We start from the raw sequence: 23,286 nt of genomic DNA on the forward strand, positions 1-23,286 counted from the left end.
TAATTCACTGTAATTCAGACGAGGACTGTGAATCTCATTAGCAAGTCATTATGACTTGCATTGCAGCAGAGGGAGAGAGAATGATGAGGATCGGGAGGGTAAGCAAAAGATTGGGAGATGGATGAAATTAGGGAGTGAAATTCATTTCAGGGTTGAACTATCTGAGATCTTAAGTCTCATTATTTAAACGAGCAAATGGTGGAAGAGGGTGATGTCTGCTTCTTTGTGATTTTTGTGTTTCAACTATTTGATGCACATTTTGAATGATCAAGGGACAGCTCTTTGATGACAAGCGTCTTACAACTTTTGATAGGCATCGTATATTATTATTAAGAAAAACACATACAATCATAGTGGGGGAAAAGGCCAGAGATACTACCACATGTATTGCTTGTAGTTACATCACTCTTTGTAAGAGAACAGGTGAAGATTTGTGTTGCACAGTGCAGCTCCACACTGTCAATGCATGAATCTGGAATAATAAGTGGAAGCACTCTGAAGCTGAAACAATCAGTGGATTCATGGAATACGTTTTTAGTTGGCTGACATTTTGATGATCAATTAAGTTGTTTAATCAAGCAAAGATGCCATCTGTTTTCTTGTACTCAAATGGGAGGATTTGCTGCTTCTCAGTTTAAAATCAATTAAATATATCTTTTGAGTTTTGCAATGGTGAGCGGACATAAATAATTAGACGATTTATATATATATATATTTTTTTTTTCATTTTAATAGAATGTGAGAACTGATTTACCTCAGCTCATCTTATTTCTCAGTAAATAAATAAATAAATCCCCTAGATCGTTAAAACGCTGTGTAAGAACAAATGTTTAATGAGTAAATTTGGCATTTAAACAACTTTTATAAACTGCATTGGATCGGGGTCTTGGTGGTTTGAAATTGCTACTGAATGTAGGGAAATGTCAGTGTGAGATGTAGCTGATCTGACAGATGGCATATGGAAAGTTCTTCACTGACCCTCTGTTCACCTGAACCGACACACACACACACACACACACACACACACACACACACACACACACACACACACACACACACACACACACACACACACACAAAACACCTGCTGATCCATCCCTCTTCCTCTCTCAATTTCAGGCAAATTTCCTCTCAGAAACAAGAAAGATGAGAACAGTAATGACAGAGTATATATTTTTTCTGACTATAGCTCTGTTTTCCAACCTCTTCATTGAAATAAGAGAGGCTCTAACAATGTACTGATTCAGTGTGTGTGTGTGTGTGTGTGTGTGTGTGTGTGTGTGTGTGTGTGTGTGTGTGTGTGTGTGTGTGTGTGTGTTTGTGTTTGTGAAAGCCAGAGGGACTGACCGACTCAGGTGGCAGGTGTCTGTGTGCGCAACAGCCAGCATACCAGCTGCCGTGTTCCTAACAAGTATCTTTAGTTACACACAGAGGGATTTGACACTGAACCAAACCCTGTCAGTGTGAAACATGATCAGCCTCAGATCTATTCACCAACAGACAAATAGGCCCCACACTGTGGACTCAAACTTGAGCAAACAAACAAATTACTCAAACTCATATTCGCCATGTACTCATGCATACACACAGGTTGACCTGCACAGAATTGAAAGCCTTCAACGTCCTTTTCAACAAGCTGGTTTTAAATGCCTAATCATTTATTAATAATGCTCAACTGTAAGAGAGAAAAGGCCAATGCCACCATGTGTGTGTGTGTGTGTGTGTGTGTGTGTGTGTGTGTGTGTGTGTGTGTGTGTGTGTTCCCTGGAAGAGCACCTGTAAGCTTGTGGCATATCCCCTATTGAGCTGTGGAGGCTTTTTTCAGTTGGTGTTAGCTAAACAAGCACTGACCTGGAAATAATTTGGCCACTGAGATACTTAATACTAGCGGCAAGTTATAAAGGATGACATTCTCTCTCTCTGAATAAGTGTGTTCATTCTCCATGCACCTTCAGGGTGACAAGTGACAGCAGAATTATTCCACAAACTTTACAGTAACGCATACACACTGATGAAGACACAAACACTCTCTCAAAGTCTCTCTCAATGGACGTCACATCCACATTCCATGTGTTAAAGTATAGAGACGTGCTTGATATACATTAAGTCATGCAAGATGACAGTGCGGTGTTTTGACCTTTGCATGCCTTATGCTCAAACCCCAAGGGGGAATTTTTGAAGCGATGCACCCAGTGGAAGAGAAAGGATCGGGGTAGAAAACAGATGACAGTTGGTCAACTTTGAGAAAGAGAAAGATGCACGAGAAAGCGAGAAATTTCAACATATGGTTTGAGGATGAAGGCTGTAGCATAAAGAGGTCATATTCCATGTCCGGTGATTGTTATATTGTGGATGAGGTACAGACGAAACCAAATGTAAAACAACACATTTACATTTGATTGTGAATGTGTATCTGCTTGTTACGCGCACGTGTGTTTGTATATATTATATTATATATTATTATATAATATATTTATCTGCAGTAGTTTTAATCCTTTGAAACAGAGTTCCCAGGAATATACATCCAAACTGTTACATGTTTACAGAGACGTACAAAATGGAAAGAAGTTTCATTACGTGTAAACCAAATAGGCTAATATGTACAAAAAATATATATCACTACAGAAATATGGATGTCCTTTACGTTCCTCCGCGTGGTTGTAATTCACGGAGTCAGCAGGGATGCAAAGCTCAGCAGCGTGACAGTAACTTCTATCTATTGTATGAGGACAGTAAACACGCTTTATAGGCCACATAAATGACAATCTTTTCTATCACAAAACATTATTAATACCACCAAATTATACTCTAAGGTGGCCAGTTTGGGAACCAATAGGTTTATGCATATTTCTTGTTTTATGTTGCTTGAAATATGACCAATGTGTTTCAAATGTAGCTGAAGTTGTACCTTTTTAAAACAACTCCATTTTCCAAGATTCTCGGATAGTGTGCTCCTGCCTCTGGGAAAATGTCATTTTTTGGGGAAATATTTTTACCTAATCTTCAGTACCTCTATGGGTGTGCACACATGTGCCTTGATCGTATTGTCATCAAAGCATCTTGCGCTTCATTTAGGAGGGCTTGTTTCTAATTGAACTAAAACAGCAGATGGACAGGGTGCTGCAAACTTGCCAAGAAGCTATTTTTCAAAAGCGGTATCTGGAGTGACACAAGCCCAAGGCTTACATGTTGGCTATAGGTACGTATATGAGCAAAGAATAATGGAAGCATTAAAACCTACGCAGCAAGATGCCAACCTCTGTAAGGCAATGGTTTGGTGGGTCGGTGCCTTAATATACCCGGGGCAGTCCTTAACCTCTGAGGTGCTGTAAACAAACAGACAGCTGGATATGAAAAGGATGAATATTGCTGTGGGGAATAGGGCCACATGTGGCATATATGCTACTATGCATTCCCTGGCTGCCTGAATATCACTGTGGTTTAGCAGTGATGTGTGATTAAATTGTTGTGCGAGTGTGTGCGTCTGGGAACCACAATGCACTCTCTGTGTGCAATCTAGGCATATGTGTTGTAAACTTTGGTATGTCGTACAATCTACTTGTACTTTATTCAGGGTTTGCTTTATATTTATTTGAAGTCACACTAAAGCTTTAGAGCTTCCTGGTTGCAACTTTTATTGAAATTCCCTTCCTGGTCTTTGAGGGCTTAACCGATGCAGCCCCAACAATAATTAGGTGCTACTTCATTAACAGCTTTGCTTTATTTATTTTAGCTTATTTAGCATTCAAAACTGAACATTATAATTGAAAGTTGCAATCAGTCTGAAAGTGTGCGTCTGTCTCTCTTTCTTTATTTAACGTTTAACATTTTTTAAAACTCAAATATTGATGATATAGTCTTTATTAAACACATTTCTTTCTTTAAATTAAGTATTTTATTGGTTTATTTTTGCATTAGATACTCTTCATTTTATTAGAATGCATTGGAGTTTAGCTGTTGATCTTACTTTTGGACGGACATGAACAGCTGCAGAGTTGCACACAGACAGCAGATGTCCAAATGCTTCTAAGTGTGGACAGCAAGAAGAGTTTATTGTTGTATGTTGGCTGAACAAAAAAAAGAAGGTGTTTGTGACTGCTAAACAACAATAAGACAAAGGTTTGGGCATACAATACATGTATACATGTACATTGAGTGCAGCATCCAGTTTACTTTTCTAGTGCATGCACAGTCTGTGTGCTCTTTAGTGCTTACTGTTCACAAGGTCAAACTATAGTTTTGTACAATAAAACACATAATTGTGAAACTTAAATGTTGTATTACCTACTTTGGTGGTTATGCAGGTGTAAGTATCATTCATTTATCATGGGATGTAGTACACATGTAAAAAAATAATTTCAACAGATTTCAGCCATAGAATCTGATTTTATCTGTTTAGCTGCCCAAATGTTTCTGAGACAGAATCTGTCTACAAATAACAAATCGGGTCTTTTATGATGTTACACTTCAATGTCATTAATGTGACTTTAGTTCTCGGATGTAATAAAACATTTAGGTGTTTTGTAAACCACAGAACCTGGATCGTCATTGAACATTTTTACTGATAGAGAGTGTGAAAAGGAAAGATTGAGAGAGATGGAATAAATGTGGTCCAACAAAAGAGGCTGAGGCAGCTCTATTCATCCCAAACGAGAAAAATATTCACCATCCCTCTAACAAGCCAAATGTGTTTTGAAAATCACCTCCTCATTCTGTAAAGCCTTTTTTTCTTCCAACAATCAACCATCCTTCCCCTTCCTACTCTTTTCTAATTGTAATGAACCGTGCCTTGAACCTTCCTTATTAATTGGTGTCGACTCAGATGTGAAGTGTTTTTTTTTTTTTTTTTTTTTTTTTTTTTGTACATTCCATAAATTAATTTTTACCAAGTAAGGGGTCCTGCATAGCAATTTAATCAGACAGCTTGCTTTGTGCACACTGCATCTTTGGCTTTTAAAGGAATGCTATTTAGAATAAATAAGGCGCTGTGGTTAAATGAGGAGGCCTTTTAGAAGGACTGATGAGCCGCTGTGGAGCCACTTCAGGCTGTGTAGGGGAGCAGACATCAGCCAGGGAAATTAAAAGGCTGAATAGATGCTTAGACTTTTTAGCTCGATAATGAGACTTCCCTAACACACGTATTGTACTCGCACTCGCATATTTGCATTCACATGCATGCTCACATAGCATAATTGAGTCGCAGTGCACCAACTCGTATAAACATAGATGTGTAAAATGCATATATGCAATACACATGCATGGAAGTACAAAGGAATACACACAGAGACTGAGGAAAAAGAATGAAATGCACAAAATCATTATTGGAAATTTAAGATTTAAATTGAAATATTTCCAACTTTTTTTGAACAATAATGGAATACAGTATGGCAATTTATTACAGTTGTGATGGCAAAGCAGAGTGGATCAGAAAAGAATGTTTGAGTGAAGCTCAAATATAATCTGTCTGATTTGAGCTACAATATTGCTTGTAGATGAAAATAGTAAATCTTTTAGAAATGATGTCGTGTCCTCAGTGCACTGACCTCACACGTTAGGCCAATGAATTAACAATAAAACACAGGTCGGGTAAGTGTGCAGGATGTCATTGTTTCTTGGTGTCACAGGCCTGTACCAATGTCCGCTGCTGAGAGTGTCCACTGGAAATGTATATTACCGTGACAAACTATGCCACACCTAGAGCATATCATGCGCCTGTCAATACATTTTTATATATACCTAAAGCACATACTTTGTTCTGATATTTGGAGCCATACCGTGTCTCGTTTCAGCTGTATCACATTGAGAAATATCACATTGTACTTGTCAACAGTCTTGTTTCGAGTCACAGTACTTTTCTTCAGATACATATCCCAGCAATGCTTTTGCTGTCATTTATTTACATAGCTCTATTTAAAAATGCCTGTGCCTCTTGTATGTATTCCAATACGGAAGTTCACATCAGAAGAAATCTTACAAGATAAACGTTACTATAACCTGTTGCAAACTAGTGTTTTTTTTCCTTCCTTTTCTCTTCTCAACACAACAGAAGGGACAATCATCAAATGCTACTAAAACATAGATTTTTTGTGACAAATAAACAATTTAAAGAGTTTTATTATGATTGTATACTGCTCTGCAATTCCTACTTTTTAGATTGATATAATTATTTAATCTTTGTGTTAGCTGGGGAAAAACAAAATGTTGATATGCAAAGATCGTTGATGCATTACAAGTCACTTAGCATCTGCCTTTCCACTTTTCCAAACCCTTGCTTGTAATAATTTATGACCTTGAAACCAATCATGATTGTTTATGCTTGGACTAATTTTGTGTGGATTCATTCAACCAAGAATGTCCTTTAACCTCTGTCATCCTAACAAGGATTTCCCCCTTGTCGCCACTTCTGGTTCAAAATAATTGTACACATGCACACAAATACACATACAGTGCACATTCGCACTTACACACTCATCTTCTAATCCCACAGGCAGAGAATGCATGTATTCCTACACACACACGCTCTTACCTTTTTTTTTTGCGACGGATTCACACTGTGGCGAAAGGCCTCATGGGGAGTGGCTGTGGCTCTGAATGTTAAATGCCTGTGAGTGCCCTGTGACCTGACCTGTTTAGTGTGAGACTAAAGCTGCCACACTAACACACAACTGCCAACTGTCTGTTCCAGACACAAGCTAGTTTTGTTTTTATCCAGTTTACATTACAGAAGAAAACTCAAATATCCTCATTAAGGGAGTTTGTTTGCAGCACAAACTCTCTGTGATATACCATAATCTACTTACAAGACAGATCTCCACTGAAACAGATAGCCCTTTCGTTCAATTCTATCCTAATCTGTACACGATGAACACGCAATTCTATTTTGGGATTTAACTCCTTTCCTTTTTAAAAACACTAACCCTCTGGTAACAACTTGATAGTGAACATTTAGTTCCATTTATTTGTTAGGGTGTTTTTATTCCCAGCAGTTGTCTCTCTATGAGAGCCTCAGGCTGAGGGGCTGCTCCCATAGCATCATCCCATAACAGCCTTTCCTACAGAAAGTAGGCCTTTGCATTAGAAATGGGACTCATGGGACTCTTCAGCTTGGGGAGTTCCCTCTTCGTGGTTCAGTCAAGTGCTCATCTGTAATGCAATTCCCTGCACGTGTGTTTGAATGTTTGTATGGCCCATTGCAATCGCTCCTGTTTTTTTTCTTCTTCTTTTAATCAGCGTTTTCTTTATTATGAACCATTGAAGCGGCGAATACAACTCATTTACAGTAATGCAATATTTATCGCACATTCAACTCATTTTAACAAGACAGATGTCAGCCATTTCACAGTGCTGGGCAGGTGTGTGTGGGATTTTTTAAAAGGCCATAATCTGAAAGCCTTGCATTTCCTCTGACCTGCCTTTACTAGGCCCATGTTGACAGTTGAGCTTCATCCTATCTCTGATACACCCGGAGGCCATGTGAGCAAGCCATAAACTATCCATGTTATAGGTGTATTGATTGGTCAACAGATTGCCTATAGCCTGTAAAACACAGCTCTAACGTGAATGCCTTTATAAGCCATGTCGGTAATAATTGTGGAAAACAAATTGCTCCCCCCCCCTCTCTCTCCATATGGAACAAAGCGGTTCGGCGCATGTTATGGTTGTGTTAGCCCGGATCAATCTGGATCTTCCTGCTGCTGAAGTCTTAAACATGTAGATTTTAAACAACGTGTCAAGAGAGGCAAGCAGGCCTTTGCAACTTGTCTTAGATGCTTAGGCCTTTTCAAATCTATATCGTCTTTAACATCACTTACCACGACTCACTTTTATAGGCCTGCTTTCATGTAATTATCTTGCATTGATCAAACTGGGCATCCCGTCTCTTGCATCTTCTATCCCTTACCTTGCTTTCAGCTGTTTTTTCTTTCTCTTTAAATTTCTGTTTTTCTCCCATTCTATGTCCCTTAATGGGCATCAGCTCTTGCTATCCTATGATACACAAAATCAGTGCGTGTGTGCGTGTGTGTGTGTGTGTGTGTGTGTGTGTGTGTGTGTGTTTGTGAGTGAGGTCCCATGGGATTCTGCAGCTTTACTTATCAAACCCCTCTCTCATCCCTCAATCACAATCTTCCTTCACAGCCTCCCAGCTCTCGTCCTCCCCCTTCATTTCCTTTTGAGTCCCGTTGCCATCCTTCCTCTCCCTCTCCCCTCTTGGTGATGAAGATGTGCTCTTTGACAGTTGTTGTTTTTTCCATCCTTTTACTCAACGCCAGTTCTCACTCCCTTGTTTCTCATTCCCTCCTGACATATTCCACTCTCCCTCTGTACCTTCTTTTAAAAAAAAAAGTTATTTTGTATGTTTTTAAACAAACCTTTTTTACACATGTTCAAATAAGCTTTAAAGCTATCCACTGCACATTAACAATTATGTTTTTAGAATATTAATTAATTAATTGATTAATGTGCACTGTCCTGTATATGTATAACAAATAAAACATTATATTCCAAGGACATAGAAGTTTACTGCATTTCCATTGGCACCCCAGAGGGTTGGATTTGTTTGCAAAAGAAAATGAATATTGTATATTTACCATGAGAAGTTTAAAGGTTTTATCACATTATTTCCCCGTTGAAAGCCAGTTACTGATGTTTGTACTGCAAAGTCCTTTAAATAGACATTCTAATCATTTAGCTACAGTAAGTTGGTTGTTAGACCACAGAACACAGTGTTGGTCTTTACTCTGTAGCTGTATAGTGTCTGAGATCTGAACTGCATTAGATAACTCGCTTTACACTAGCGGCACATTGGAAGGTTACTGTTAAACTGGCGGCTAACATACAGCGGGATTGATGAGACACCTTTACTGACTCTCCCTCTGCTTCATCTGTCATGTTTTCGTGCCGTTTATCTCCCTAACCATCAGCTTTTCCCTTCCCACTCTCCTTTTTTACGTGTTTGTAACGATGTTCTTTCGACAGTTTCCTGTCAATCACTCTTGTCCATGTCTCCCTCTTCCCTCCTTTTCTCTCAGCTACATCTCCTAGAGGCCCCTGGTATAGTACATTAACAGCTTTCATTTAGTTTAGTTTGTCTGCAGTAAAATCCCATAAGCCCAGAGTTAGCTGCTATTTTATTTATACTGTTTGTGTTTTGACAGTTGTTTGAGTAAACTTTGCCAGTACACTTATTCGCAGAGGAGAAGCTGCATTCTCAGAGTAACAAAGTGTGCTCTCTCAGTCTGGGTTGACAATCAGTGATGGAGATGTATCGCCTGCTGTTAGAAACAAAACACACACACACACACACACACACACACACACACACACACACACACACACACACACACACACACACACACACACACAGGAAAATATATATTGAAAGTAGATCAAAAGTACGTATGAAAACTATTGCAATGGATTATAATTTGCCAATGTGGAATTAAAATGGGGGCAACCTGAGATTGCATTGTTGTATAAGTAGGAGAAGTTTGGGGAAGTGGAAAATATGTGAAGAGGACGAGTAAATACATTTGGTCTCTCTCCCACTTGATCACACTCACACTCACACACACACACTCATTGACACACCAGCCCATATCTTAATTACTGAGGCTTGATGGGTACTTAACCTTGCCCCTTGCTGCTTATGCTAATGCAGAGAGGTCAGGAGTGTGGTGATTGGCTGGCTTGCTGTCAACTCAGCCAGAAAACTGTCAGGAGTGCGGATGAGAGGAGGAGAGAGGAGAGGAGACTTGAGGAGCAAGGACAAGGGTTTTCTGGGAAAAGAGAGAAGGGGCTAGCAAAAGTTGGGATGTAAAGAAAATAAATCTGTTATACTGCATTACATTTTTATAGACCAAAAAAGTTAATTGATAAATAAATAGAAATATTTTTATGACCCATCCTGTTAGGAAAATGTGTTAATATACTATATATTAACACATTTTCCTAACAGGATGGGTCATAAAAATATGTCATTATGTTAAACTGCCCGCGGAGCCACACACTAAACACAACGCAGATATATACATCTCAGTTACACAACCTTTCATCATTACTCTCACCGGTATGACCCATAAGCAACATATTTGTCAAGGAACATATGGCCCGCTCGGTGTGCGTGTGGGTAATGAGCTCATCCTCTTCCCCCCGATGTAGTTATCTGTATAGGGCTGACAGTGTTGAGCAGCAGGGAGAGTCATTGAGAGTCACACACACACACAGGACACACACACACACACACACACACACACACACACACACACACACACACACACACACACACACACACACACACACACACACACACACACACACACACACACACAGTTCACAGCTGCTACCATGTTTTGGATGATTCCCCACCTGACAAAAATGTGTGCTTGTATGGATGAAGTTACAGATCTATGTGCCTCAAATGTTTTTCCCTGGTTTCAAGACAACATAAAAATACTTCATGTTTTATAGATTAGATGTTTCTGTTAGTGGTCAATGATGACTACGGAAATGAAACTTCATTTTAAATTAGAAGTGGACCTGTGTTCAGTACAATGTGGTTACTTTTACTGGAAACACAAGGCATCATGAACACAGTTGCAAAAAATCCTCAGGTTTAGTGCATCACAAAAAAAATACATTAGTTTATATAACGCACCAATTAATATGTAAACAAAATAAGAAATGATCAAAAGGTTTAAGAAAAGCTGGCCATATTTAACAACATAGACAGCTTTCGTGTTGGTGTGAAACATTTGTGGCAGTTGTGAGAACATCAGCAGTGTGGCTCATTTATATGATGATGTCACTATATTTCTCCACAAAGTAAGGGCTTCTCCTTCACTTCAAGTTTTGTTGTTAGAAAGTTGAAGAGGCCCTTATATAGGTCATGCAACGTGGTGCATTTAAATGCCTAGAGTTATTTCAATGTCATATTTACAGCACACGGCTTCTCCAAGTCAACCTGATCAAGTCAGTTGGACATTTAGTCCGGTCTGATTTGACTGAATCACTGCGTCCACTCAGCTGTTAAAAACCAGTATGTACAGCACTTCCTCTCTTCCATACATACTTTCCTCAGAGGTCATACATGTACGCATGGACTAGTGTGCGTGTTTGCCGTTGTCTCCGTGACCGTTGGTATGTGTATGTAAGTATGTTCAGAGCATGTGGGTGTTAGGACCCCGAGTGTGGGTGCGTGTGTGTGGTCGCGAGGCTACAGAGAGCAGTAACACAGTTGACAGGGCCGTAGAGATTTAGGACGAGGTGCCAAGGAAGCCAAGGAAATATGTGCGCACACACACACACACACACACACACACACACACACACACACACACACACACACACACACACACACACACACACACACACTCGTCCTCTGATCTCGGGGGGCATCTGCTCTGGTCCGGGTCACTGTGCAGTGAGCACTCGATCGGGCTCAAAAGTATCACCGTGGCAAATGCATCGCATATTCCCGTTCCATCTCATGCCATCCACAAACTGTGTGCGACGTGATTGGCCCGTTTCCCCCCTGGGGCACTGAGGCGATGGCTCAGGCGCTGTCTGCTTACTCGCTGTGTCAGCTATGGCTCCGAGTCTGTGGGCGGGGAGCGAGTAGCGCATTAAAGGAACGTTTGGCGTATTTTGGCAAGAGACGGTGTGAATTATGCAGACGCATCCCTAATGTGTGTGTGTGTGTGTGTGTGTGTGTGTGTGTGTGTGTGTGTGTGTGTGCACTGCCTGTGCGTCCTTTTTAAGGAACAGTGTAGGGAATATAAGCTACTCCAAGCAAACAATATCCCGTTTTTTGTGTTCCTCTTTCTCACTACACCCAGTCTTAAAAGTTTTTGTCCATTCACCTTTTATTTAATAATATTATATTCTGCTTCCATATCCTTCCTCTCTCTCTCTGTTTTCAAGATGTGTTTACACACCAGAAAAGACACTCACAGTGGCGTGTTTATTATTTTTTTTTACTATGTATAATAAAGGTAAAAGGTCAGTGGATAAACCAGTTTAAATGAACATGCACAATAAAAATGTGCACATCTGAAGATAAATAGAAGTGCTGCTTCTCTGAATGTTTTGTTAAAACAGTTTTGCCTGTGGTGAGGCATCATCCAACAGCCTTTCTTCTCTCTTCATAATGCATTTTGGCACCTTAAGTGATTTGTTGTTACCTGCTCAGCACTTGTATGCGAATGTAGATTGAAAAGTAAAGATGAGAAGAGTCACTAAAATAAACCTGAATAATACAGGCAGCTCTGAATAATCAAAAAATCTTTACAAAAACACATCATTTCTGCTTTCATCTCTCTTCCCTTCATTCCTCCAATCATCTCTAACCAACTTAAGCTTTAATCTATCCCTCCCATTCTCATTCACATGACAACGTAAGCTGGCTTTGAATTGAGTTGTCTACCTTCACTTTTCTGTCTCTCTCCTCACCCTCCTCTCTCACACACACACACACACACACACACACACACACACACACACACACACACACACACACACACACACACACACACCCTCCACCTCCACCGCTACCACAATCCCTTTGTTTTGCTGAAGAATACAAACATAGTCTGAATTAAAACACAACTGACAGTTTGCATCCAGTTTCGTTGCTCCTCCTCTGTCCTCCTCCCACGATTCCTCCCTCACTTACACGCCCCCACCCTTCCATCCCTCCCTTTCTCTCTTGCTCCAGCTGTCAGGAGGCTTCATTATTAAAGATTCATGGCGGAGTCTGGGCAGCTCTCCCAAAAGCTTTTGTCAGACAGACCGAGTGTCTCAAATCTCACAGCGACTAACTGGAGGTGACATAAAGACTCGCACAGATCCACAGGCACACACACTCAAACACACGCACTCTCTCTGTGGTTTGCTTCACTATTTTCCTATTTTTCCAGCCCTATTTAATACAAATAATCTTAAAAAAAGGGTTTCTTAGTGCTACTTTTCAGTTCTAATAATTGGTCGTTTTAAAATACCATATCAGTGATTACTATCTTGCCAATGGCCGCTTCATCCAGAGCCTAACGGTAACATGAATGTTGTAAATATTTAACACTCACTATAATGTTATGAATTCCCAGTTTTGACTTGGTTATGTTTTTCTGTCATCACAAGTCAAGGTGACCTGTTTTGTCATGAAAAACAGTGTTATTACTTGTACCTGCTGTCTTCTATCATGTCTTACTGAAATGACTATTACTATGGCTGTTTGTTTTTAGTTTATTGGAGTTGGATTTGCATAGCTGTTGATTCTCCCCTCGTCCTATCTCCTTCAACTCGTTGTTATATGAAGCCCATTCAAGATACATATGTCACCGGTCAGTAGCCCATCTGTTAAAGTTGTTCTCAGCTTTCAGGTGTTTAAACTGACAACACAGCAAAATACTACAAAGTAAAATGGATTTAATTCTAGGGTCTCAGGTGATGGATGATCACATAGTTTGTTGATAAAAGCTTCCACTTACTAGTTAGGAAACCTCTGGATGTGAGAGACAACCCATTTATATAAATTCAACAATGGATCAGGACATCGGTAATCTCAATGGCACATATGATGAAGGATTTTCATTTAAAAAAAAAAAATAATAATCCTTGCATACCTCCTTCTTTGATATACAAGACATTCCGAAACCAAATTTGCATCATGGGAATTACCTTGAGTAAATTTCTTTCATGGACATTTCAGGAGGGAATAGCTTGCATACCAACACGGAAAACAAAAAATGGTTCTCTCTGCAGCAGGACACTTTCACAGGGAGGTAACATTGTGTTCCTTGTATTTGCTACTTGATGTGAAACCAGCTATCCTTGTGCCTCGTGAAACTGTAAACAGTACAATTCAGAGTGAGGTCTTATGGCTCATTTCTTGTAAATACAGATATTATCAAATCAAGTCTCTCTAGATTAATATTGCTTCTTAGGTGTGGTTTTATATTTGGTACCTGATGCAGGCAGACTCTGTCCTTGAAGACCAGTGATTCAATTGTTTGTATGATTTTCAGCCACACCAAGCCATTATAGCTTCATTAATGGCTTAGGAAGTTTAAATTAATTTTTGAGTTTTGAGGAGCAGGTTTCATTTCAATTGCATCTAGCTTTACTGTCATTGGATATTGCAATTGGATTACGACAGCTTTGGAGAATTATAGTAAAGTTCTCATTTTACATGCAGGCACATGGTCGCGTGAGGAAGCCTGTAATTGCGGCCTTTGAGACAGCAGTGTGTTGGTGTTATGCTAGCTGTCTTTTTTTCCCCCCTTGTTAAGTCAAAATAATTTTGCAGGAATTGCGCAAACTGTTACCTACTAATGTTAATCTCCTCCTCTGTCTATTTCTTTTGTTATTTGTTTCTACAGAAAAGCCCAGGAACAGCAGAAAAAAGTGGTATTAGCAGGTTGTGTTCCCCAGGCTCAGCCACGGATGGACTACCTCAAAGGACTCAGCATCATTGGGGTATGTGTGTGTGTGTGTGTGTGTGTGTGTGTGTGTGTGTGTGTGTGTGTGTGTGTGTGTGTGTGTGTGTGTGTGTGTGTGTGTGTGTGTGTGTGTGTGTGTGACTTTGACTTACGCATATGAAAGTACTAATCACAGTAGGGAATGTAGGGATGTGTTCACACAGCATATACCATTTATGCGTGTGTCCCTTCGTTGTCTTCATTTGTGTCTTATTGGCCACCTTTTGAGGAGGACACACACACACACACACACACACACACACACACACACACACACACACACACACACACACACACACAGATATACAGACGGTTTGACCTGTCATTCACCTGGCTGCTAACCTGCTGTGTCGGTTCTATCTTGGCCTCCCTGCCGTTTGGTTGATCAGTAGACCTCCCTGAGAGAAACAAGACATCTAAGATGAACACGGTGGGAAGTAGGAGATATGGGAGAACTTATGATATAGGTGGGAGAAAAGTATGAGAGAAAGGTTTAAGGATCCGCATAAAACCTTTTAGTTTTTTTTCTCAGTTCATAACGCTCTTGTCCTCGGCATGCGGAAATTTTTTATACGAGAATGGAAAGATCAGGTACATCGACTGCTTTGCTATCGGGGGAGTTTTCGTGTTTCGAGAAAGACAGAGGTCGGAAGGTTCAAGTGAATGACGTGAAGACTTCATAGCTTTGAGCCTTCAGCATAAACTGGCATATGTATTGCTCTCTGGCATTGGACAGTGTGTCCCTCTAGTTAACATTCAGTTAATCAGGGGAGTCAGAAATATGCAGATAACAACACTCCAATCACTCATAACCCTGTGGTGCATGTATAAATAGATTGTATGGCAAACTGTGATATGGAATAGATATTTAATTGTCTGTCTGTTTCACCTCAGTAATCACAGGAGGGAACTAAAACGATGCATCAAGGTTATCACTTTTTAACAGCAAAATGAGCGTTATTGATTAAATCATTGTCGATTTGTAATTAGAGTGTGTTTTTCTATCTACTGCCTCTTTCCAGGATCCTGTAAAGTCCTCTTGAGACTTAAGTCTAATACCTGTAAACACTAAAACATAAATAAACAATGTGAAGTTGTTAAAAATATGCCTTTTAGTTGAGCCATGTAATGCAAACATGTCTGCACCACACATACAAATGTTTAGGAGACTTAAATCATTGCTGCATGACTAGGAAAGTGAACAGCTGGTTAATTGAGATGTGTCATACATGCGTGCATTCTCTTGTTCACTCCATGCTCACAGAGAAACAGCTCTGCCTTCTAAATCACCACAGAAAACCACGATCATAATTTCACATAATGCTGAATTTATCTGCTTGCGTAAAAAACTAACTGCCTTGTTGGAAACTGTGATAAATCAAAAGTTCGAATACCCAATGTTGATTACTGCCACTGTGTTAAAATAAATGGGTATGGGGTAGGTGGGGTGTCTCAACTGTTATGTCAAATATCCTTTACTATAAATAATATAATTCCATTTAAGTAAACATACCCCTGTGTAACATAATTACATTCAAATCAAGTGGCATGTATGTATAAAATAATTACATTCAGATAAACAGGCTTGTATATGTAATAGCCTTCAGGGTGAGGCTGAAACATCTGGGAAGTTTACCACTGTCGGCCCTTTTATTGTCATGAATAGATTGGATTATGCATTGATACACGCACGCAGGCACACACACACACACACACACACACACACACACACACACACACACACACACACACACACACACACACACACACACACATGGACGCATGCATGGACAGGCACACATGGTAACAAACACAGACGGAGGTATATGAGTATGCACACACTCCCCTTGTGTATCCTTGGTTGTTACAATCAACCACACAATGCAGTGACAGTTGGTGGTTTATGCAAAGTAGATGCAAATAACCAGCCGTGGATTTGTATATAGTGATTGCACTAACGGCTAGATAAGGGGTGAGGTAAAAAATAAAAGTGCTTTCAGTTGAATTCATTCAGTTCAATTGACCTGTGTGCCATCTTTTATGTGTATTTCTGTTCGGTTTTCCTGTCTGAATGAGTTTATTGTGCGTAAGGTACACAGTCAGTCACGCAAGGCTACAGTGTTGAGCGTCTCTGAACTGGACATGTCACATCCTGTATATGAGATGCATCACAGACACACACACACACACACACACACACACACACACACACACACACACACACATGCACACACATGAACATGGTGCTTGCTAGGTAATCATAGGATTACAGTGGGTTAGCAATGTTGAAAACATGAGATGCACGCACATCAGTCTTCTCAGCATATATGTTTGCCTTGGGTGTGGGCTACAATATTGTGAGCCAAGTTTATGTTCTTGTTTTAATATTTTTGCCCAATTACTCCCATATTATATGCACTTCACATTCATAATTGTAAGTAAATGTAAATGTTACGCAGTTGATTGCTCACGGCGGTCATTAGCTTTCCAGTGGAGCACACACACTGGGACTCAAATGGACTGACATGAACGCACAGCCGGGCCGGCTAAATAAAGAGAGAAGTTCTGATTACAACACGCACAACACACACGGGGGGAGGGGGACTTCTCTGCTCAGCTAGACATAACTACACTATATCTTTACAAAGCAAATCGTTGTTTTTTTGCTATATAAATGCTCTGAATTTCTTATTTAGCACCTATAAAAAATGAAGATGTTTTTCCTTTACTTTAAGATTTGTTTCTTTTTAGTCCTTTATTCATAAGCCAAACATGTCTCTCACCCATAGTGTTAGTTTACACAGGACAGCCAGCTGTTGAAACAGCTTTTACTACAGGTGCCCTCTTTGCAAATGTGTGTGTGTGTGTGTGTATATGATTGCTTAATTTAGAGTAGACATATGTGTGCTCTATACAGGAACTAACTGCACCTTTTGACAAACACCCTACTTGTGAATGACATTATGTTATTTTATTTTAATTTCTTACCAACAAGGATCAAATAATAATCTTGTCATTTTTGACAAATTACTTTCCATGGAAGCATAGATCTTCTTTTTCAACACATTTTCCATAATCAAACAGTATTCCAGGTGTGTACAGCAGGATTCGATAAGAAACCATAATTGAAAAGTGAGTTCTGAATTAATCGCTAAAATGTGAACAATACCCAGCCCTTACTGTGAGCAGGCACACCCGCTGCTGATATGAATGAACCCAGATTGCCTGGCCATTAGAAGGAAATTGGTTTCATCTCAGTGTGCAACATGCATATAACTGCTGTCTTGAAGGCACAGTGTGCATCTGTGAGTGTGTTTTAAAGAAGGGGTTACTCTGGGTAATGGGCCTGGAGGCATTAAGAGTGTGTGCCAAGGGCTAGACCATAGACCTCTAAGAATAGAGAGAGTGAGCAAATTAGAGGTGGAATGGATACCGGTAGGAACCAGGAGGAGAAATAATGGCAGTTAAATGATTCTTTCCTTCACTACTTTTGTATTTCTATCTTCATCCCTCCCCTTTCATTCTCCTCCCTTTCCTCCCCAGATTATAAGTAGTAGGATTGTAGATTTCTCAGTAGAAAATAATAATGCTTCCTAATAGTCTTTTCTCTGCTTGAATTGGTGGTCTTTCAGTCTCCCTTTTCAGAGCTGCAGGATTCTCTCCATGGGAGGCAATAAGGAGAATGACTCTCCTGCCTGACCATAACATGGTTCAATTTTAGTCATTCTCTCATAATCTAAGGATGTGCTATTTGTTTATTCTTACCTGTATGCTTCTTTGTCTGACACAATATTTACAACACTTATTTCTCTCTCTTGGTTCTCATCCATGAAATCCTACCAACAGACTGTGTCTCTGTCCATTCTCAGTGCTGTTGCATCTACATAGACGCCTAGTGGCATTTAGGAAATCCCTTAATCCTGGCTGGAGAAAACTTGTTGTGATTTTATCCGTTGGTGCTTATTTGTCTGTGCGCGTAGTGCTTTTTTGTCTTGCGTGTATTTACATGCCTGCCTAAATGTGGATAAGTGTTTGTGTGTTTGTCAATATCATACTTTTGTGTTACTGTTTGGACTTGGTTTTCATCAATAAACCTTTCCCATGTGTGTCTGTCTGTTTTTCAGGTCCAACAGATTGATCGAGTGGTGGAAGTAGTGGACGAGGCTGTTAAAGGTATTTACACACACGCACACACACACGCACACACACGCACACTCACGCACACTCACTCAAGCAATCATTGTATGAGAAAAAAAGCACAAAATGCATTGATCAACTAATGAATGAATGACCGAGAGCCCTTTCATTGTTTGAATAGGAAATGTATGAATGATTTTCGGTAAAGTGGTCTGTCCGCTTATTGACCGAATGCAAGGACTAAGAATTCATTTATCACTTTCCTGTAAGAAAGCACATAATCTTCTGTCTCCTTTCTCACACATAATATTTTTAAATGTTTTCATTATGAGCAGCTGTCAACTATAAATGACAAGCTAGTGTTATTTGAAGATATAAAGTACAAAAATCAATACAAATGTTCTTTGTGTCAAAATTAGACTTACTGCTTTTCTCATCGGCTAAAGGATGGTGAATTTCATAAGACTAAATGCATTCAAAACTTCTTGACTACACTGCTCAGTAAGATGAACAGTTTAGATTGACGTTGTGTGTTTAAAAGAGAAGTCATCAGTGTTGCTTTCAGACCTGTCTTGCTGCCTGTGTAGCTTGTTAAGTAGTCTCCTCCGACTGAGAAGCTCACTGACGGCAAGACAGACTCACATGGCAGTGATTAGGTCATCCATTTAAACCGTTAGTGAACCACCGTTCTTAACTGTTTAATGAAGGTCAGACAGAGTTTACAGTGTAAGAGTGTCCAGTCAAGCTGTCGTACACCCCCAGCTGTTCTCTAATAAAGAACAGATTGAGTTTACAGTGTGTGTGTGTGTGTGTGTGCGCGTGTGCGTGTGTCAGTTACTAGTTTGCACTGCAGGCTTCACTCTAATGAAGGACAGCTGAACTGAGGCTTAATTTTACAATGTGTCATCAACCCTAAATCGTCTGGCTACGCACACACTCACATTCACAGATGTGCACTGTGACTTTAATTCCCCCCCACGTCTTCTCTAGGATTTGCTCATTCTTTCCTTTTTCTTCCTTTTCTGTCGTCCTCTCATTCCTCAGGATCTTTTGATCTCCTCCCCGCCTTTCTTCCTCATCCCTTTGCCTTCTCACTGCTCCGTTCCGTCCCCTCTGCCCTCCTTCCTCCTTTCCTTTTTCCTCCCTTCTTCACCCCCTCCATAGAAACTAATTTCCCCCAGTATCATTACAGTTCTTTATGACCTCGTATAAACAGAGAGCTGTTATTTCTGCTCCGAGGCCTGGGCATAAACCTTTAAGCAAGGGGATTTGCCTTTCGTAATGGCTACTAAAATACTTACTTCAATGAACCGCTAATAGACGCAGTTCTTTGCAGCACCAAAATTGCTTGCAGGTCTGTTTTCCACATGAGAAGGGTACTGGTATGCTTTTATGAGCTTGTTTCTTTGGGGTGTGAGCCTATGTGTTCGGTTTGGATTCTGTCTCAAAAAGAACTTAACAACTGTCACTCCATAAAGATACTTCACTACTGTAAAACTGCTTTTAATCATAGTGCATCTACCGAACATAAAGCTATAGTTACTGCCTGTTGTAAATGGCAGGCCATTTTTTTATCCTTATGTTATCTCGGGTTGGGTTGCTGAGCACGCACACAGTATTTAACATTTATACCTTTCACACACATAACAACTACTCGCCAGTCTGGTGGTGCTTGCTACTGTGCAGCGTCAGTGATTTGTTGGGTAATGTTGTTAGTGGTCACAAATGTTGCTTATCCAGATCAATACTTTTCTTTTTCTAGCTGTGCCAGATGTTGATTTTCTGCTAACAACAAACAAAGCTTTGTCTTTGCTTGTATACCAAGCAAACTGGCAGATCTATAAAAAAATAAATAAATTAATGACACCCATGGATGCACATTTATGCAAAGGCTCCTACCCAGATTTCACATCTCTTAGTGATGCTCAACAAACAAAAACCCAAGAGCAATTGGTTATTTGAAAAGTAAAATAAAGAGAAAGACTGTGTACATTTTCTTCAATCAAGCAAACAATGTATACCGAGGCCCACACAAAGGCTGGAAAATATGTTTTATTCATGTTTTCAATCTTAAAGGAACGCAGTCTCCCACTGAAGTCTGATCTTTGCACCATTAATAAATAACTGCTGTACCTCTTTCTTTATAGGGCCGTTTTGATGTCTTCGTTTCTTTATTGGCCTCCTAATATTGATCTTCTCTCACTGAGATTATAGCCTCGGATGATACCATTTCACCTAATATTCTTTTATCTTTAGGAGACGGTTAAGATTTAGTGTGTTTGTGTGTGACATAGAATCAGAGGGCAGAAAAGGTTGGACAGGCTAATGTATCTACTTAGCTACAGATCAGAGGCTATATGGCGTCCATGTAACCTCATGATCCTTATTTCACCAGGACAAACAAACTGTTTGAGTGTATCAATGCTGAACAAATAAAGCATGAGTATAAACACATGGCTGATTAGAAAGAGACAGTTACACAGGAAATGAGGAGCAGGTACAAAGAGACAAGTTGATGCATTCACATGTATTTTTTGTCATCTGAAGGTATCCTGAACATTGCCTTTTAATGCTCAGTGACCAGCTTTCTGGAAGGGTCAAAGGCTTGTTATTGTCAAGTATCAAAGCCTCACATATGGCTTTTGAAATGTTTGTATTGGGACACGGCGTGCAACTGTTAAGTAGTGATTTGATCTGAGATGTTTTCCATCAAAATTGAATTTTCAAGGACAGTCGTACATATCTAATAACCTGTTTTATTAAAGGGTTAAAAGACGAGCATCATCTTCCACCTTTGTCCCTTCTTTCCAATGTGCCCCCATCCCCCGATCCTGCCTTCTGCTTTACAATCAAACCAGGCAGCACAACAAGACCCACCACTTATGAGACATCAGACACGGGTCAACAGGTCAATCTTTTAGCTCCCTAGCTCTCTGAACTAACCATCCATCTGGCTATCCTGTACATCTTTCATCTTTGATGTATTTTTTTTCTGTCATTGTCCGACCATCCATCCATCTACCTTTCCATCCATCTATCCTTGCCTTCCCCCCCTCCTTTTCTCTAGAATGTTATAATGGGTCGTTACGAGTGGAAAGAAGGATTTATGTCAGTTTGTATTTATGAAGAAGAGAAAAGAACAAAGGAGCGAGAGATTGGGGGGGAAAAAGGAAGGAATTGAAGAGGGCAGTCGGTATTTAGAAAATGGATATAGGATGATGTTTGTCTTTGGGTCTTTGCAGGGTTGCGCATCACAGCAGTTGGCCTCTCTAAACTCTGTAATTGAGATGACAAATAGGGTAGCATTTTTTGGGGTTTTCTTCAGCAACTCAAGTCAGCTCTTTTATCTCATGCTTCCCATTCATCGCCCCCTAGACCCTGAAATTGAATTTGGCTTTGGGTTCCCTTCTGGACTAATTACAATGATTGTGAGATTTATTCTTGAGTCTTGGGTGGGAGTCACATTTACAGGGGTCCTGTGCAGATTTAGACGCAAAGAAAGAATATGTGGGGAATGACAATTTCTAATAAGGGGCAAACATATAATTTCGGAAAACATCTGGAAATCGAGCACCATATTGGCAATTGCTTTCTCCTGACAAGTCTGTGTATGCAATTAGGTATTGTAACTTTATTTTCCCTCAGCTAAAACATTCAGAAACAAATATATCAAGTTGACAATCTGGGAAAAAGTTGAATTTCTAAACAGAATTTACCGCAATCCTTAATTTAATGCAAAGCTAAATTACTGTCATGCTTTTTTCAGCCAGTAAAGCTGCAATGTCCAAGTTCATTGTTGATTCTCATTATGGAAGCCATTATGTTTAGGCTCTGTGATATTTTGCCACTTTTTCCTTTGGATAAATTGGTATCAATTTATTTTCTTCATTTTAAAAAAAAATCTGTTAATTTTGTTATTATTCACAGTAGGATAGTTTAGGTTCACATGCCCATTTAGTCCTGAATGCAACTGTTCAATGTTTGGACTGAATGATCAATATTATCAAGGTTTAAACTAAATGCAACTGATTTCTAATGCTTTTAAAAGGGAATGGAGTTGAAAGGGTTTTAGGCCTTGAAGCTTTGTAATCAAGAAGAAAAAATAACTTTATACACCTTTTCATTATTGGCATTTCTTTAACCTATTTTTCTATATAGTACATTTGTTGAATGAACTTTGGATTAAAATTTTAAAACAGCAGTTGATGAGCTGGTGGAAAGGCGAACCCTAGATGTGAAAGGAAGTATTAATATATGGATGAATTGATCGATCAGTCAACAAATGGAGCGGCGGTTATGGAAGGAAGAATATTAGTGCTTGCATTATTTTTAAATCCATGTTTCATGACGGAAGGTGGATAGACTGATTTATAGATAGATGGCCAGAAGAAAGCATGGCTGAATGTGCTGTAAGTCCCAGCTGTTTTCCACAAGGGAAGTTTTCTAATTTCCTTGCTTGTACTGGGATATTACGACCGGTCACACCTCACCGATTGGCTCTTTGTCCTCCTCTGGGGCAGATTGTCATTTTTATCTACCAATTGATAGCTATGCTTCCTGCCCTGAGCCCACCCTCCCAGGAGACTCATGTAAAGCGGATGAAAACAGGAAGACAATTCCATCCCTCAACGCCTCCATCTCGCAAACCCTCTAGCTGGTAGCATATTAGACCGTT

At 39.8% G+C, this 23,286-nt stretch overlaps 1 protein-coding gene across 1 annotated transcript in view; it reads left to right on the forward strand.

Moving 5' to 3' along the window:
• cdkal1 (CDK5 regulatory subunit associated protein 1-like 1) overlaps positions 1 to 23,286 on the forward strand; it is a 219,117-nt gene that overhangs the window by 55,097 nt on the left and 140,734 nt on the right. The window contains exons 5-6 of the mRNA XM_054621799.1: positions 14,376 to 14,472; positions 18,599 to 18,647. Of these exons, the coding sequence (XP_054477774.1) occupies positions 14,376 to 14,472; positions 18,599 to 18,647 (146 nt within the window). The remainder of the gene's footprint in view (positions 1 to 14,375; positions 14,473 to 18,598; positions 18,648 to 23,286) is intronic.

Source organism: Anoplopoma fimbria, chromosome 20 (assembly GCF_027596085.1).
Source record: "Anoplopoma fimbria isolate UVic2021 breed Golden Eagle Sablefish chromosome 20, Afim_UVic_2022, whole genome shotgun sequence".
In the NCBI taxonomy this organism is placed as follows: Eukaryota; Metazoa; Chordata; class Actinopteri; order Perciformes; family Anoplopomatidae; genus Anoplopoma; species Anoplopoma fimbria.